At 33.2% G+C, this 17,500-nt stretch overlaps 1 protein-coding gene across 1 annotated transcript in view; it reads right to left on the reverse strand.

Annotated features, from left to right (window-relative positions):
- LOC136845550 (uncharacterized) overlaps positions 1–17,500 on the reverse strand; it is a 47,506-nt gene that overhangs the window by 18,852 nt on the left and 11,154 nt on the right. The window contains exons 2-5 of the mRNA XM_067115731.1: positions 11,456–11,494; positions 6,817–6,875; positions 5,924–6,029; positions 2,427–2,621 (exon numbers count right to left, since the gene is read on the reverse strand). Of these exons, the coding sequence (XP_066971832.1) occupies positions 2,427–2,621; positions 5,924–6,029; positions 6,817–6,875; positions 11,456–11,494 (399 nt within the window). The remainder of the gene's footprint in view (positions 1–2,426; positions 2,622–5,923; positions 6,030–6,816; positions 6,876–11,455; positions 11,495–17,500) is intronic.

Raw genomic sequence — 17,500 nt, forward strand, 5'->3', positions numbered from 1 at the left:
GAGGTTGCTAATCACGGACTTATACCTGACGAGGCAGGTGTCACGCAGTCCGCAGTTACATTCAGAATGGCTTAGTAGAGCTTAGAATCGTAAAAAAAAACTCGAAGTTAGGAGTTATTTGCTGTAGGTGGCGGAAAATCTGTGCTGGAGGGTAAGGGACAACCCTTCGCTTATGTTAATCATAAAATGACTTCAGGTGTTGAGGTCACTCCACAATTACGAATGGAAATTCATCTGTTTTCAAAATATCAGGGTCATAAATGCATTAATAATATTAAGCAAATCACCTGTTTTACAGAATATCAAAATGCAAACCTTTGTTGCTTTCAATAATAACAACAGCAATCATATTACGAAATCGGATGATAGGATGCAGACAAAACCATCTTAATAAGCCTTCGCGCATTTGCATTTTGTTTTAACTGGTTAGTGTACGAAGTTGCTCATTATTTATCACAGTGTATTGTTAGTGTATTTTAATGTTTTATGCGTTCACATGATTCAGCAACAAGTTACTGAATAAAAGGTATTGGCGAAGAGTCAAGCGTATGCCCCTCACATTTAGGTAATTTCTCTAACTGTTTTTAGTTTCAATTTTTTTTATTTGTAATACATTCGTGTAATTTCGTGGTCATCATAGTTGTACAAACTGAGGAAATAAATTGGAAGACTTGGTAGTATGTCGACCAAATAAAAGTATTTCGGTAGGAAATGTGGTTTCATATTCTCGCATGTTATGAGAACGACATTATATATATATATATATATATATATATATATATATATATATATATATATATATATATATATATATATATATATATATATATATATATATGAAGCCACTGGGAAAGTACAGACTGAAAACGACAGAGTGCCAAGCTCTTTCGTGTATTTTAACACATCTTCGGGGTACAATATACGAAATTACTTGGCACTCTGTCGTTTACTCTAATTTTCCCATTGGCTTCAGCTACTAAACAAAATATATATATATATATATATATATATATATATATATATATATATATATATATATTTATATATATATATATATGTTTATTACAATCAAGTATTGAACATAGAATGTGAAGAACAACTTCACAGATTTTCATCTATCTTTAGGTCGTTGGTCTGGTTATTGAAAACCCGAAAAAAGGTGCTAAATTGAAAATATGGATTAAAAGGGATTTACCTCTCCTCTCATATTTTTAAATGGTGTAGTTGCATACGGAAGAGAGGTGTCAATAAGAAAATGGGATTCCATCTACTACATGGCTTTTCCTCTGATATAAATGTCGAAGAGCTTGAGGGGTTGATTAGCGTGAATATTTTGTGATCTTTTGAAAGATGAATGTCAGATCCCTTTCAGGCAGAGATTTTGAAGGAGTTTTCCTGGTATAGTATTGTGTCGTGATTTTCTGATCACTACGTAAAAGTTATTTTCTGTGTATGGTAATTTTTAATACATCTGTCTGTCTGTCTGTCTGTCAGCGAGCTAGTCAGGCTCGCTCGGCTTGCTATGAAGACTCCCGTCAATTAACTTTTTACTTTCCTACGTAAAGACTGCCTAAAGCAGAAGGGATTTTTTGAAGTACTGTAGATATTGAATAAAACCTTAACCTTGGTCATTACGTTTGAACTAAAAGAGATGAGACATCATAACCCATCTTTCACTTGTATTGGTCTTTCAGACGACACAAAGGTTAGTGACGTTTAGACATTGACCTTGACCTTTGTATTTAAAACTCCTGCCATCGTGTTTCGCACACGCTTCGTGTCCCAAGAAAATTGTTGGAGTTCTTACTTTTGCGAGAACCGTGATAATGTCAGCATTTCGTCAGTCCGAATGCTCTTAAACAGAAGTGTTTGGGGGGTCGGTAGGGATACCCACAAAGTGCTTGTTACCGTCTTAATTTTCCTGCCCCCCCCCCCTTCCTTCTTTTGTGCTTTTTCGATACCATGTTAATTTAATTTTAATTATATATATATATATATATATATATATTATATATATATATATATATATATATATATATATATATATATCCACATATATTGTTTGTGCGTATATGTATACATACATACATACATACATATATATATATATATATATATATATATATATATATATATATATATATGCAGTATATGTATGTATGTATGTATATATTTTGCTATGTTTACCATGACTTAAAAACCGTTCTCTTTCCATGGTTTTCCCATATTTCTGTCTAATACTAATTCCGACCAGTGTCACATAATAATAATGATAACATAAAATTGTGCTGCTCTCTGGCATAACCTTTTATTCTTTTTCCGCACGAATCAGCATCAGCTGTTCTGAACATCAAGTCGAAACAGCAAGAGAGAGAGAGAGAGAGAGAGAGAGAGAGAGAGAGAGAGAGAGAGAGAGAGAGAGATACACTTGGCTTGCTTGAAGTTCTTCGCTGACGGGTCTTGTCATTCGCAGACGGGTATCTCCTGTCAACTTTTGTCTGTCGCTTTCCAATTCCTTGATGTCGAGAAACATCATCGCCGTCCATTCGCGGAGGGGGCAGCCTTAGATCTGGGGATGCTGTCATTTGCCTGGCGTTCTCTTGCTGCTTTTGTGACTGCTGCTGGCGAAGACGAGGATTTTGTGAGAGCGGATATGATGAAACGCCTTGATGGGTATCTTGTGTAATGGAAAATAAAAAGGAAAAAAAAAAAAAAGGACGATTTGGCTTTAATTCAACTTGTTTTCGATTGTCTTGCGAAAGCGGGATAGAATGTATGTTTGGATGCATGTATGTGTATAACTGAATCGCGAAAATATGGAACGTGATGAATATATAAGTGTAAGAAACACTAAGATGAAATTGTCTGTCGTCCTTTACTTAGCTGGAAAGGACAACAGACTCGAATGCTGCGAGGCCTTTCGACTGTCTGTCGTCCTTTACTCGTGGATTTTATCTTTATGTATGTATGTATGAAAACTGTATGTATGTATGTTTATATATGTGTATGTATTTATACATATATAAATAAATTTTAAAGTGTGTATATATATTTTGTATTATATATATGTATATATAAATGGAAAGACTGAAGGACCAAGACTTTAGGGTACTGAGGAAGTTTAAAATTGTTGCTGATGAAGAATTAACATATTGACAAGAAATCGAAAATATATTAAGTACCGCGAAAGACAAAACATACTCAAGGTGGAATAAGCAATTAAGAAAATCCTAACACAGGAACTTTCATTTTTTGAGATATTTAATAGTATGTTATACCTTTTCAAACGTTAATGATGAAACATTTTTTGAAATTCACCCATCTGATAATGAAAATCGCTTTTTTACGGGCTCACCTATTCGTTATCAATCATATCATTAATTTATATAGTTCACCTTCATTATGGCGCTGAATAATCCTGATGTGTTCCGGCGCTTGGCCTTCGAGACCTAAATTTCATAATCAATCAATCTATGAGCAAGAGCCCGTGCTGGCTTAAAGCCAGTTTAATCGAAAACAACCAACAAGCTTAAGTTCATATTTATGAATCAAGAAGGCATCTTCAACTAACATTATCTATTTAATGTTATGTTCAAGATTGTTCATACCTCTGATGTAATTTTAGTAATGTACTCCATGTACGAATATTTTTTAACATTTTTTGAGATAAGTGACTTCTATTACCATTAATTTAGTCATTTCTAATTAGGTGGATTAGCACGTACATTTGAGAACTATCTTGCGTTTGTGTGTGTGTGTGTTTGTGTGTGTATTCGGCCCACCCCCTTTCTCCCTGCTTTTTGTTTCCACAACAACATAAATGTTTTGACTTTCCTCTCACCCCTAACGGTCCCCTCCATTCTTTTTTGCCGTGCCCTCTTTCTTTTTTTTCTTTTGTATACTTTTTTTTTTTTTTTTAATAGGGGAAAGGTTGTTTTTTCGCCTATCCTACCAAGTCTGTGACGTCCACTCTATACCTTATTTTGATATTCCCGGCTGTTATGTTTTTATTTATGGTTTGTATGGACGTGTGTGAGTGTGTGTGTGTGTATTTCGGAAGTATGGATTATTAATATATTTTTATATATGTATGGTATTGGTTTTTTCTATACGCATCTTGAAGGATTTTAAGATGAATTTGCACTGACTTTACTTACCTGCCCCACGGCTTATTTATCTTGAGTTTTTCCCCCCTCATTATTTTTGGATTTCTTCATACTAATTAGTGTTATCACTGTTTAACTGTGGTGGCGATGACTTTTGATGTTTTGACGTCAGTGTCTTACGTCTTTGAATTCATTTCTTCTTATCCAAGTTTTGCGAACATATGTTTTCTTCTGTTGTGTACACCTTTCCATACTCTTGTTAATTTAATGTTGCTTTTTGTCATGCAATATACATTATCTTTATGATTCTTCTCTCCATTTTTTGGCATATAGCATAATCTCTTTAGAATATTTCTAGGTAAGTTCGTGTCCCTTTGGTTTGTTCCGCGAAGATGTATAATAATAATAATAATAATAATAATAATAATAATAATTAACAACGATGTTCTTAGGGTCCGGACCCTTTAGAACATTTATGAATTCTCGTGATAAAGAGTTTCTCTCCCAAAATATAATAATAATAATAATAATAATAATAATAATAATAATAATAATAATAATAATCATCGAACTTGGGCAAGACAGCGATAACTGAGTATTGATGTGACTTACCTAACCTAACCTAAACATCCTAGTGCAAGTATGCTTACCTACCGGGGTCCTTCGGCCCCCAACATTCTTCACTTGTTATAGTGACGTTATTCCCCTGTTTCGCACTTTGACCTGAATATCTTTTATAGGAAACACTTGAGTATTCACAATTTCTTTCTTGTTGGGGTTGGGGGGCATGTAACACCCCGACCAATGTTTCATTCTTTTTAATGGAATTCCTAAGTTCATTGTTGATGCTAGGATGTTGAATTGGGTGTTATATTAAACCTGAGTGGCTGCAATGTGTGGTAGTATGTTAAAAAATTATTTTAACATGCTGCTGTAGATTGCTTTGCCATTGATATATATATATATATATATATATATATATATATATATATATATATATATATATATATATATATATATATATATATATATATATATATATATATATATATATATGTATATATATATATATATATATATATATATATATATATATATATATATATATATATATATATATATATATATATATATATATATATAATATATGTGTGTGTGTGTATTAATGATACTTATGCCCCTTATTACTCATTAAAAAGTAATAAAAGAATCCGAAAAAATCATGATTTTTTTTAGAAAACTTCCTTCCTGATATATTTCTTTGATCAGTCTGTATACAGTTGTTTTTCGTTTTGATGTCATTTTAGACTGAATATTTTCCATTTATCGTTATATGTTAAAAAAAAAAAAAGAACAAGAATATTTCAAAATGATGAGTCGAATATATCCAAAAATAAAAAATCTTACATTTTGAAAAAAAAATATTTGCCAAAAATAAAGCGGCAATTTTTTTTTTTTTTCACACCTTTCAAAATTCGATAAATCATGTTTCCAGTGATATCTGCCCTTTTGTCGTCAATCTGTTGTGTCAGTCTACCCATGCTGTCTTATTTTTCTTTTTCTTTTATAATTATTTCTGTTTTCTTAGTTTTTATTATCATTTTCCATTCCTATGTCTCATTTGTACCACCTACTTATTTATGCATCTGTCAAAAGCTTTCACACCGTGAAACGGGTCTTTGGACAACGCTCGTCCTCTGAGATGTTAATTTCCAAACATCGTTCTGCCATTTCCCAAAAGTCATTCCTGTTAAAGTCTCTCCTTCATTTGCTGGATGTCCAAAACAGGGTAATTTATTGTCGCTGGAATGCCATACCTTTTGAAGGCGATGGATGATGCCTCTAAGAATTGTTTTAATCCTCACAGGGAGCCTAAAATTTCCCAGTGCCATGTCCCAGCCGGTATGGTGAATGGCTGTTGGCCTGCAGACAGTGAGTGGTTATATAGAAACATAAGATCAACATTGCTAGTCCTAGAATCTGACACTTTTTCTGTCTGGGTGTAACAAGATAATAAGTATACCTTAGTTTTACCAGACCACTGAGCTGATTAACAGCTCTCCTAGAGAGGGCTGGCCCGAAGGATCAGACTTATTTTACGTGGCTAGGAACCAATTGGTTACTTAGCAACGGGACTCGATACCTCTACGGCCTACATCTAATTACACCTAGAAAGGAATCTCTCCCCTTTGAGAATGATTGACAAATCGCTGATGACTAATTATGGGCCTCTTCATCCAGATAGCAAAGATAGAAAAGAATTATGTGGAGCAAGAATGTTGTTGAAAATATCAGCAGCTCTTCAGCTCCGTGAATGACATGCATTGTTATATAGTACAGAACACACTGTGAAAACATATATATGTATATATATATATATATATATATATATATATATATATATATATATATATATATATATATATATATATATATATATATATATATATCTTTCCTCTGGCAAACACATAATGTATCTCTCATTTCCCGCTTCTTTCCTTTCTTTGAAACCCTCTTCCTAGCCAACCCTTTCTTTGCGTTCATGTTTGTTTTGGGGGGAGGGGGGGGTGGGGTTTGGTGTCTGGAATCCCGTGCTCCCCAGGGCGGGCGGGCCAGGCCTTAGGTAGAAATGTGCGAGTTTAGTGCTTAGTATGTCGAGATCACGGGGGAAATCAAGAGTACTTTGTCGGGCTCCCAGATCTCGTCTCACCCTCGAGACTCTCCGGGAGACATCCACGTCTGCTTCGGCCTCTGTCTCAAGGAACTCCTCTGGGAGAGGTATCGACACAAATTCTTACGAGCACTCCGGCAGGAGTAAGGAGTTGGGGGTGGGGCGGGGGAGCGGGAGGGGGAAGAGTTGGATGGTTTCAGGGGTTGGGAAAGGAGTTCGGAGATGGATCATTGGAATGCAGTAATGCATTAAGGAATTTATTCTTGTTTCTCATCATCATCATCATCATTATCATCACCACCACTTTCAAATAATCGATTATCTTTTATTTCTTGCGATGTTTCTGAAGAAGGTTTGAGTGTATGTGTGTGTGTGTGTATATATATATATATATATATATATATATATATATATATATATATATATATATATATATATATATATTATATATATATATATATATATATATTATATATATATACATGTATATATATATGTATATGTATATATATATATATATATATATCAATATATATATATATATATATATATATATATATATATATATATATATATATATATGCGTGTATGTTTATACGCAATTTTACAACAGTTCACTGACAAGTGATACCTTAATTAAGACTTGTAAGCCTATGAATATAAATTTTTGTGTCTAAAACTTCATGATTTATTTTCACTCACATATTTACAAACAGTAGATAACCACAGTTTTTTCTTTTAGCTTTTCTTTAGCAATAACTTGATGGGTTTAGGTTTTGTGAAGGATAATCTGTGCCAGGCGAAGAGAGCTTTTTTTCAGTATCCTTCTTGAATACCTTTCAAATTTAATTTTCAAGAGGCGATGTGGTTTGCTATTTATATTAATCTTGTAATGGAACTTGAAAGATGTTCAGGTCATGATTTTTTTAAATTTTTATATTTATTGATTAAATTGTAAAGTTGTCGCTTACCTCCTTCATAATTATGTAAAAAAAAAAATATGTAATTTGACTTTACAACGTAATTGGTTTTAAAAACAAAACGGTAATAATGTTAACAACTGGAAGGAGAAAAAAAATGAAAGGAACTACTGTTTGTAAGGTTAGAACAGGGGACCAAATAGGAAATTTCTTATCTGTACTCGAGTTCAGTCCGTATGTAGTTGATTGTCAGTTTGCTTTCTTAATACCAAAAGAACTAATGATAACTTATCCTTTTTTTTCAGGTATGTTGAGCCGTGTCTTTTCGAAATGCTGTCTGAAAGGTAAAGTCCCTCTCTCTCTCTCTCTCTCTCTCTCTCTCTCTCTCTCTCTCTCTCTCTCTCTCTCTCTCTCTCTCTCTCTCTCTGTTGTGGCTGCGGCATAATAATTATTTGCTTTTCGTCACCACGTTGGCTCCCCGTTTCTGTTTCCTCATGTGAACGGTAACCCCCATGACTTTGCGCCAGAATGAACCACTCCAGGAGTGGTATTTCGGTACATTTTCCGTCTCTGTTTACCTTTGGGACTTACTAAGCTTCCCTTTGGTGCCCCGGTCACGAATCTTTTGTTTTTCGTTCCTAGATGAATTTTTGCTGCCGGTTGTCAGCAGGCTGGAGCCTAACCTTTCCCTCAGGTCCAACAGTTATTTGGGGAGCGGGACCATTTTGGTTGTATGCTGTGCAGCGTTCGTTTCCAAAGAGCGAGCTGTGGGTGGTAATTCGGAGTTTATCTTAGTGTTCCACTAAGGGAGAGTCTTTCTATTAGTTATTAGTTGGTGATTTGCTAGCAGTTTACAATGTCTAGTTTTTTAGTTTCTGGTGAATGCCCCTCAGTTTTTTTCAATGTAGTTGTATTAAAAAACAAATTTTGTTAGCCTTTCACTTATTTTTAACATTTATTTTAACCACCATGAGTTACGGTGTTTGTTGAAATTTCATATATGAAGAATTTTTGATTTCTATTTTTAAATGATCAGTTTTAATTCTTGGGAGTTTCACTAACAACAATCCTTTTGGCTTTTGAGTGATTTTCCTTGATTGTTTATTATTGTTCCTGAATGTGATTGAACTTTCATAATTGTTTTGGCTATTCATGAAAAATGTTTGTCTTATTTTTCCATTGAAAAATCTTGTGTTATATACTGATGTTGGAATAATGGCCTAAGATTTCTTCTGCAGTGTTATCCTAGAAAAAAATTCTTTTTCATGAGGTGCTCTGAAGTATTATTGAACAAAGTTCAAAATTTCGTACTGTCATGGGTATTAGGTGTTATATCCTAACTGAAAATGTAAAAAAAAAAAATGTATAGAAAAGGACTATTTTTCTCTCAAACTGTGCTTTCTTGATCAGGACATCATATGTTTTTAAATTTATCTATTTTCCAAAACATTCCGCGTAGATTCAGTGCTGAGAAACTGATATAGACCTTTCTTGAACTTTCGAGGACTCCTAGAATTTTATCGAACTTTCCAGCAATTTGAACAGTAAGGTAAATACAAATGTCATTGCTACTTCTATATGGTAGAATGTACCGAACTTTGGACTGGCAAGAATGCTCTGCTCTGGGTCGTCTACATTCCATCTCGAAAATTCCAAACTTCCTTGAGCTCTGGAGAGAAGGGCGCATTAGTTTTCAGAAGCGATCGACCCTTCCGGCTGATACAGAAAATGGAAATTTCTAAATGAAAGTTAATAACAGGGTTTCATAAATAAGTTTGTTATAATTATTCGCAACGTTCTGATTGCTCTTTTAGTAATCTGAGCGGCCATTCAGAAATGTTGTTTTTCTGTGCAATTCCACTGGATTGATTAGTGGATTAAGATATTTGAGGGTATTTGAAGCATCCCGTGTTATGCATATCAGTATTATTGGCTTTATACGGCAAATTAATTAAAACCAATTATATGAAAATATTTTAACATTGGCTCAGTTTTTGTTAATCATTTAAGCATGCTCTCATTGGATATGCATAAAGGTTTGTATTGTTCAAGCTTTATTTTGGCCAAATAATTATACCAACTTATCTCACGGATTGTTGCTGGAGATGGGAACCGTATCTCTAGAATTAATTACGATTCTTAAATTCCCCTGGGTCTCTCATACCCTTCTATTAATCAGCGTAAATTCAATGAAGACTTTATCAGTGTTGGTCATTGTATCTTGTTTAATCTTAATTTCTGGAATCTTGTCACTCTTAATATCTTCACTGAGTCGGAAAGTCCGCCGTGAAATTGTGGCAATTAATTTGTTTTTTTTCTTTTTCCTGCTCTGTGAAACGATCTAGCTGACCACTGAATCTTTGCTCTTCGTGTTAAGGATGATTCGAGACGTGTTCCTGTGTTGTCGTTCCGTTTTTTCGTTTCTTGTTCCCTCTTGTAAAAATCATCTTTTCATAGCCCCTCACATTCTTATTTTATTCTCTCTCTCTCTCTCTCTCTCTCTCTCTCTCTCTCTCTCTCTCTCTCTCTCTCATCTTGCTGGCAGTGCCATCTATATTTGTTCATAGTAACCATTTCTGAATCGAGTTATATGCAAATCTAAAATTGTTTGAAGATTCCTAAAACTCCAGCGCAGCCGAGACAGATTCTCATTTTCTGTGCTGTTTTTCAGTCAACCGTCTTTATATATCACTTTAAAAGTCCCTAAAATTCAGTTCTTCAATTATTCCCCTTGGTAGGAGCACTGAATTAGTTGCCCCTCTACCAATACAGTTACCTGTATCTTAATTTTTTATACAAGTCAAATGATGCTTATCCAACTTTTTTTTTCTAATGTCTCCTTTCTGTTCTGTGGGAGTTACCTTAATAGGGCAATGGCCGCATGGCCTTTGTATCTTATTCCATATAGAAATGGACGTATACGTAATGATGATAGAAATAATGATACTAATAATAAATGCTTAGTTGTGTGAGGTAATTCTTTCCTTGCTTTCGAATGCTGAATTTTTACTGGGTAAGAAATATAAGAACTACTGTTTCTGTTATTCATATTGGCATTATTTAAATCATTATTATTATTTCAGTGTAATGTCTCTATAAGAATAAAAAACATACTTGTAAGTTACATAACCACCTGCTGGAAAATGTCAGACCTCACGAAAGAAGAAAGCTGGTTATCTAACGGAAATCTGAAAAAAAATTAAAATACTTTATAGACATTCTCCAGTTACAGGAGTTGGAAATAATAATAATAAATAAGCCTTTTTTATCATAGAATGATGGGCAGGAGGAGACGAGTTTCTTTCAATTTGTACATCACAAGGACAGACCTTATGAAAGAAGGCAGCTGGTTATCTAAAGGAAATCTGAAAAAAAAATTAAAATGCTTGATAAACATTCTCCAGTTATAGGAGTTGGAAATAATAATAATAAAAAGTATTTTATCATAGAATGATGGGCTGAATGAGATGAGTTTCTTTCAATTCGTACATCACAAGGAATCTGTCTACATTTATGTTCGCCTGTGTCTGCATTTGCCTATAAGATTGGACAGCATACTGTACATTATAGGGTGACTTTGGGTCAGAATTGTTTATGTTAATGCTATGATTATTTATACAGTTAATCGGCAGCTACTTACACTGTTAAATCTTGTCTTTTTCCTGTTGCTAATGCTTTAAATGAATAAAAGTGAAATTATTCAGTTTCTCATTATTGTTAATATTATTATTATTATTTCAACTCCTTACTACCATTACCTTTGACCTCACTTTATCATCATCATCATCATCTCCATCCTGGAATAAAACAAACACTAGTATAATAACATTTTATTTTGTAAAATATCATTGACATGCTCCCATTTATTGGAAATTCTTGAATTGCCGTTGTGACGGAATCCACAGCTCATACCAGAAGTTTAATATGTGTACATTGCAGCATAGCTGAAGTGAAAAAAGAAAAATGATTTCTTGACATTTCTGTACATTCTCTCTCTCTCTCTCTCTCTCTCTCTCTCTCTCTCTCTCTCTCTCTCTCTCTCTCTCTCTCTCAATCATGTCTACAATTATTATTCACTTGCATCTTATTCTCTCTCTCTCTCTCTCTCTCTCTCTCTCTCTCTCTCTCTCTCTCTCTCTCTCTCTCTCTCTCTCTCTCAATCAATCATGTCTCCAATTATTATTCACTTGCATCTTAAATTCTCTCTCTCTCTCTCTCTCTCTCTCTCTCTCTCTCTCTCTCTCTCTCTCTCTCTCTCTCTCTCAATCATGTCTCCAATTATTATTCACTTGCATCTTAATTCTCTCTCTCTCTCTCTCTCTCTCTCTCTCTCTCTCTCTCTCTCTCTCTCTCTCTCTCTCTCAATCATGTCTCCAATTATTATTCACTTGCATCTTAAATTCTCTCTCTCTCTCTCTCTCTCTCTCTCTCTCTCTCTCTCTCTCTCTCTCTCTCTCTCTCTCTCTCAATCATGTCTACAATTATTATTCACTTGCATCTTAAATTCTCTCTCTCTCTCTCTCTCTCTCTCTCTCTCTCTCTCTCTCTCTCTCTCTCTCTCTCTCTCTCTCTCTCTCTCAATCATGTCTCCAATTATTATTCACTTGCATCTTAAATTATCTCCTCTCTCTCAATCATGTTTCCGGCTTGGTTCACGTACCCCAATTATCAATTATTATTCATTTGCATCTTAGAATCTCTCTCTCTCTCTCTCTCTCTCTCTCTCTCTCTCTCTCTCTCTCTCTCTCTCTCTCTCTCGTATGTCTGACGTAGGTCGCACACGTGCCGGTGGTCGGTTTCCAGTCTTACGATATTGCACTTCGTTCCAGTACGGTGAAGATTGGTTGGTTTAGTTTATTAGCGTACTCGTATTGATGAAGGCGAACATACTCCAAAATTATACAACTGATTAAATCAAAATACCCCGTCCATATTGAACAGAGATGAATTGGTTGCCATTGGTAATGGTTCCTTTTTTTTTTAATAAATATTCATTTTGTACGGAAAGAATGAGGGTGAATTTTTGTACAATATTTTCGCTTTGTCGGAAACAGCTTTATCATTTTTTTTTTTGGTTGGAATGTCATGGTATTTTATTATTAGATATTTGTTTTTATTAAGTTTGTTTATTATTCTTATTTTTATTTTTATTTTCGTTGTTTATTATCTTCTTTTTATTATTATTACCTTTATTATTTTCTTTTTGTTTTTATTACCTTTGTTTATTATCTTATTTTTATTTTTATTACTTTTGTTTATTATCTTATTTTTATATGTGTTACCTTTGTTTATTATCTTATTTTTATTTATATTACCTTTGTGTATTATCTTATTTTTATTTATTTTACCTTTGTTTCTTACTTTATTTTTATTTCTGTTACCTTTGTTTATTATCTTATTTTTATTTATATTACCTTTGCTCATTATCTTATTTTTATTTTTATTACCTTTGTTTATTATCTTAATTCTATTTTCATTACCTTTGTTTATTATCTTATTTTTATTTTCATTATTTTTGCTTAGTATCTTATTTTTATTTATATTACCTTTGTTTATTACCTTATTCACATTTATATTACCTTTGTTTATTACCTTATTTTCATTTCTATTACCTTTGTTTATTATCTTATTTTTATTTCTGTTACATTTGTTTATTAACTTATTTTTATTTTCATTAACTTTGTTTATTACCCTATATTTATTTCTATTACCTTTGTTTACTATCTGATTTTAGTTTTATTACCTTTGTTTATTACCTTATTTCTATTTTTATTACCTCTATTCATTATCTTCTTTTCATCTTCATTTCCATGGTCTCCCGGGGTAGTCTTCTTCTTTATTTTTTTATTTTCTCCTTTGGCTTTCAGTGTTATTGAATTCACCCAATTTGCTTTTCGCTTCCACCTTTTCGACGGCTAAAAAGGAGTATCCGAAGATACGTCCCAGGATGATGAAAGGGCGCTTGGTCGTATCCTTTAGCAGATCCTATTCAGGTGACTCGACGGCCAACTTTTAAGGATATCTCTTCGAGGGAAAAAGGGAAACCCCCTCATCATCTTTTGTGGTCCTGGACGTCCTGGTTTTGGTGGTTTCCAGGCAATACTTCTGGAGCGCGTACCCGCTCTCGCTCCCTTCAACACACGTGGTTGTGCGTAGTAGAGTATTATGGAGTCTCTCTCTCTCTCTCTCTCTCTCTCTCTCTCTCTCTCTCTCTCTCTCTCTCTCTCTCTCTCTATATATATATATATATATATATATATATATATATATATATATATATGTATGTGTGTGTGTGTGTGTGTGTGTGTGTGTGTGAGAGAGAGAGAGAGAGAGAGAGAGAGAGAGAGAGAGTGTGTTAAGTAAGCCAGCAGAAGCATACGAAACAAATTAATAGGAGATGGAATGGTTAACAGAAATTATTTTTCCTTAAACTCTCCGATGCATAAACACTCTCTCTCTCTCTCTCTCTCTCTCTCTCTCTCTCTCTCTCTCTCTCTCTCTCTCTCTCTCTCTCTCTCTCTCTCTTTCTATATATATATGTATATATATAGTATATATATTATATGTGAGAGAGAGAGAGAGAGAGAGAGAGAGAGAGAGAATGGATATTTTTCCATCGAAGAGGTTAAAGTAACTAATATTCTTTCGGCACTTTATCACTTATAATTTTAAGTTTCGCATCCCGTCACTGGACTGTTTCCGGCCTTGAATTATTATGCAAAGTTACCGTTATGCAGAATATTAAATCAGGAATTATTAGCGTACTCCAGCTGATCAGGTTCCGCGTATTGTATTAGCGTACCTCGAACTGTATTATATTTCAAACGTCAGTCATTTGCCACTGGGCTTAATCTGATTTTATTGGGGAGTTGATTGCTTAGGCGTATAATTATGATCCCGGTTTTAACATGTAAATAAAATATCTTTTAGGTGGAGGCCGGTTGTGTTTCATTCCTCACTGTTCTGTATATTTTCATCGCTGTTTTCATGAAAGCATATGCTTGCTTTAATTGGATGTTTTAAAAAATTGCAGTAATTTTTAAAGTAATTACAAAAATTAATTTTTTTAAAATAGGAAATCTTGATTTTAACAAGCCTTCGTATGGTTTGCTGCCAGTATCAATATTGATATTAATTGGCAACGAGTTTTCAAATATGGTTTAAAATTAAAGACAATTCTTTCTTCTGTGTTTACTTACTAATTTTTGCTTTGATTTATTGTGTTTTTGTTGATGTTTTCCTCAACTTTTTCTTTTTTTTTTTTTTTTTTTTTGTCGATCAGCTTACTTTGCTTAGGTTTTTCCAGTTGTACAAATTATTGCAACTCCGATTTGCTCTTCACTCCCAACGTTTCAAGAGGGCAATCGGGAGAGCCCTGAAGGTACGTTCCGGGATGATGACGATGAAAGACCGCCCCGTCCTCGTATCCTTTAGGGGATCCTATTCAGGTAAATCGGCGGCCAACTTTTAAGGATATCTCCTCGAGGGTAAAAAAAAAAAAAAAAACTCATCATCGTCGTGTTCTGGCAGTTATAGTAGTAATTTTTTTCCTCTCTCTCTCTCTCTCTCTCTCTCTCTCTCTCTCTCTCTCTCTCTCTCTCTCTCTCTCTCTCTCTCTCTCTATATATATATATATATATATATATATATATATATATATACACACACATATAGTGTGTGTATGTATATATATATGTATATATATATATATATATATATATATATATATATATGTACTGTATATATACATTTTATATATATATATATATATATATATATATATATATATATATATATATGTATATATATATATATATATATATATATATATATATATATATATATATATATATATATCGTATATATCTTTAGCTGAGTTGAATTCTATTTCCAATTTGCTACGTATAAATACCATATCTTTTCATCTTCATTATCCGTCTGCTGGAAAAGCCCCCCCCTCCCTCCCTCTTTCCCCCTACCCCTTCCCCCCCTCCCCTCCCCCCCTCCCCGGCCTCCCACAAAATAACCTTTTCCGTAGCTCCTGGGAGACTTCCTTCTCCATTCCCCACATCCTTGGCATTCCTCATTCCCCCAACAATCACGAGGTCAAACATTTCTTGCTCCGTAGGTTGAGGATTTGAACCCCTTTAAGCCATGAATTAAAACTCACTCCTCAAGAATTCGAATTCTATTCCGGACCACCAAATATACCAGTGTCGTATTGAAATACTAATGACTGCGCCTTTCAGAAATCCGGCATGCGTTTTTTTTTCTCTCTTTTTTTTCATGCGGGCCTGCATTCAATTTGTTTTGAATTGGAGCAGCATATTTTGCCCTGACTTTTTTTTTATGTACCTTCTTTTAACAGGCTTCGTGTTTTTTTTTTTGTTTTGTTTTGTTTCGTTTTGTTTGTTTTTTTTTATGTTGTAATAATTTTTTCTTTTGTATAGGAGTGTTTGCTCATGTATATATATGTATATATGTGTCTATGTACATATATGAAGATTTTTTTTTAGCTTTCCAAATGCGTATATTCATTGGTATTTGTGTGTATATATATATACATACATATATATATATATATATATATATATATATATATATATATATATATATATATATATATATATATATATATATATCGTTTGTTTGTGTTTGAATGTTTGTGTTAGTTTATGACCCATGCACTAGTGTATCTGGTCAAAATTGGTGTTTTTAGTATTAAAATATAGAGTAAAAATACGTTGATGAAAATGACATACAGTATAAATGCGACTTTAATATTTTTAAAGTAACCGTAAAAAGACAAATTGTTGGGTAAAATTAACCTCATTAGTATGTTAGAGTTTTATGTTAGAAATATTTGTATCAAATAAAATGAGAAAATAATATAGACAAAGAATAGGTATCCGTGGATGCTAATAATAGCTCAAATATTGCTCATTTATATTTACATTTCTGGGAATTAAAATGGTTAGCAAGTCAAGTTATCTTCTTACTTTTAGATTGATTGATATAGTATTTGATATCGTTTCTTGATAACGCCTGGCGTCTAAATGAAGGGTTATTTTAGATGTTAATATTAAACTCGCCAATAATACATTTTAACTTATATGAATGAAGATATTTTGGTTCTGATAAAATGAGACTCCAGCGTTTTTTCTCTAATGTACCAGTTAGTATGACTTTTGGAGAGATCTGGTCACAGTTCTGTAGATTTATATTCTCCTGCTTTTTATTAATAAGCTGCCTCAAGATGTCATACTTGGTTGCTTATGAAATTTGAATATTTGTATTAGTAATATTGTATTTATTGTTTTTTTAGGGAACTGAAATGTTTAACAGATTTTAATTTGTTCTCTTGTTGCTATTTGAGTGATTTAAAGGACTTATATATGGTTATATGTATATTGTGCAAATTACATAATCAAAATTTGTCTATTTTGCAATCATACAATTGACAGTATGTATACGCATACAATTGACAGTATGTAGGCTATATTCAAATTTTATAATTACTTACCCGGAAACTAAAACGTAGTAAGGTTGTCAAATTTCTGTTTTATTAATAATTTCTTGTGTTCAGATTTTATTTATATATAATTTGGAGTCAAGAAAGCCGTCCGCCCATAAAACAACAGCGACCCCAACTAGGGATTAAACCGAGAGGAAGAATTTATGCACTTTTCTCAAGTGATATCTTCAGGTGGAAGTGGTGAACTACTATTCCAACTATTGCTGTTTCTACCAATTCGGATATATCATAGTCTTGCTTTTACTATGAAGTACTCTAACTTCCTATT

The sequence above is a fragment of the Macrobrachium rosenbergii genome, chromosome 14 (genome assembly GCF_040412425.1).
Source record: "Macrobrachium rosenbergii isolate ZJJX-2024 chromosome 14, ASM4041242v1, whole genome shotgun sequence".
NCBI classification, from domain to species: Eukaryota; Metazoa; Arthropoda; class Malacostraca; order Decapoda; family Palaemonidae; genus Macrobrachium; species Macrobrachium rosenbergii.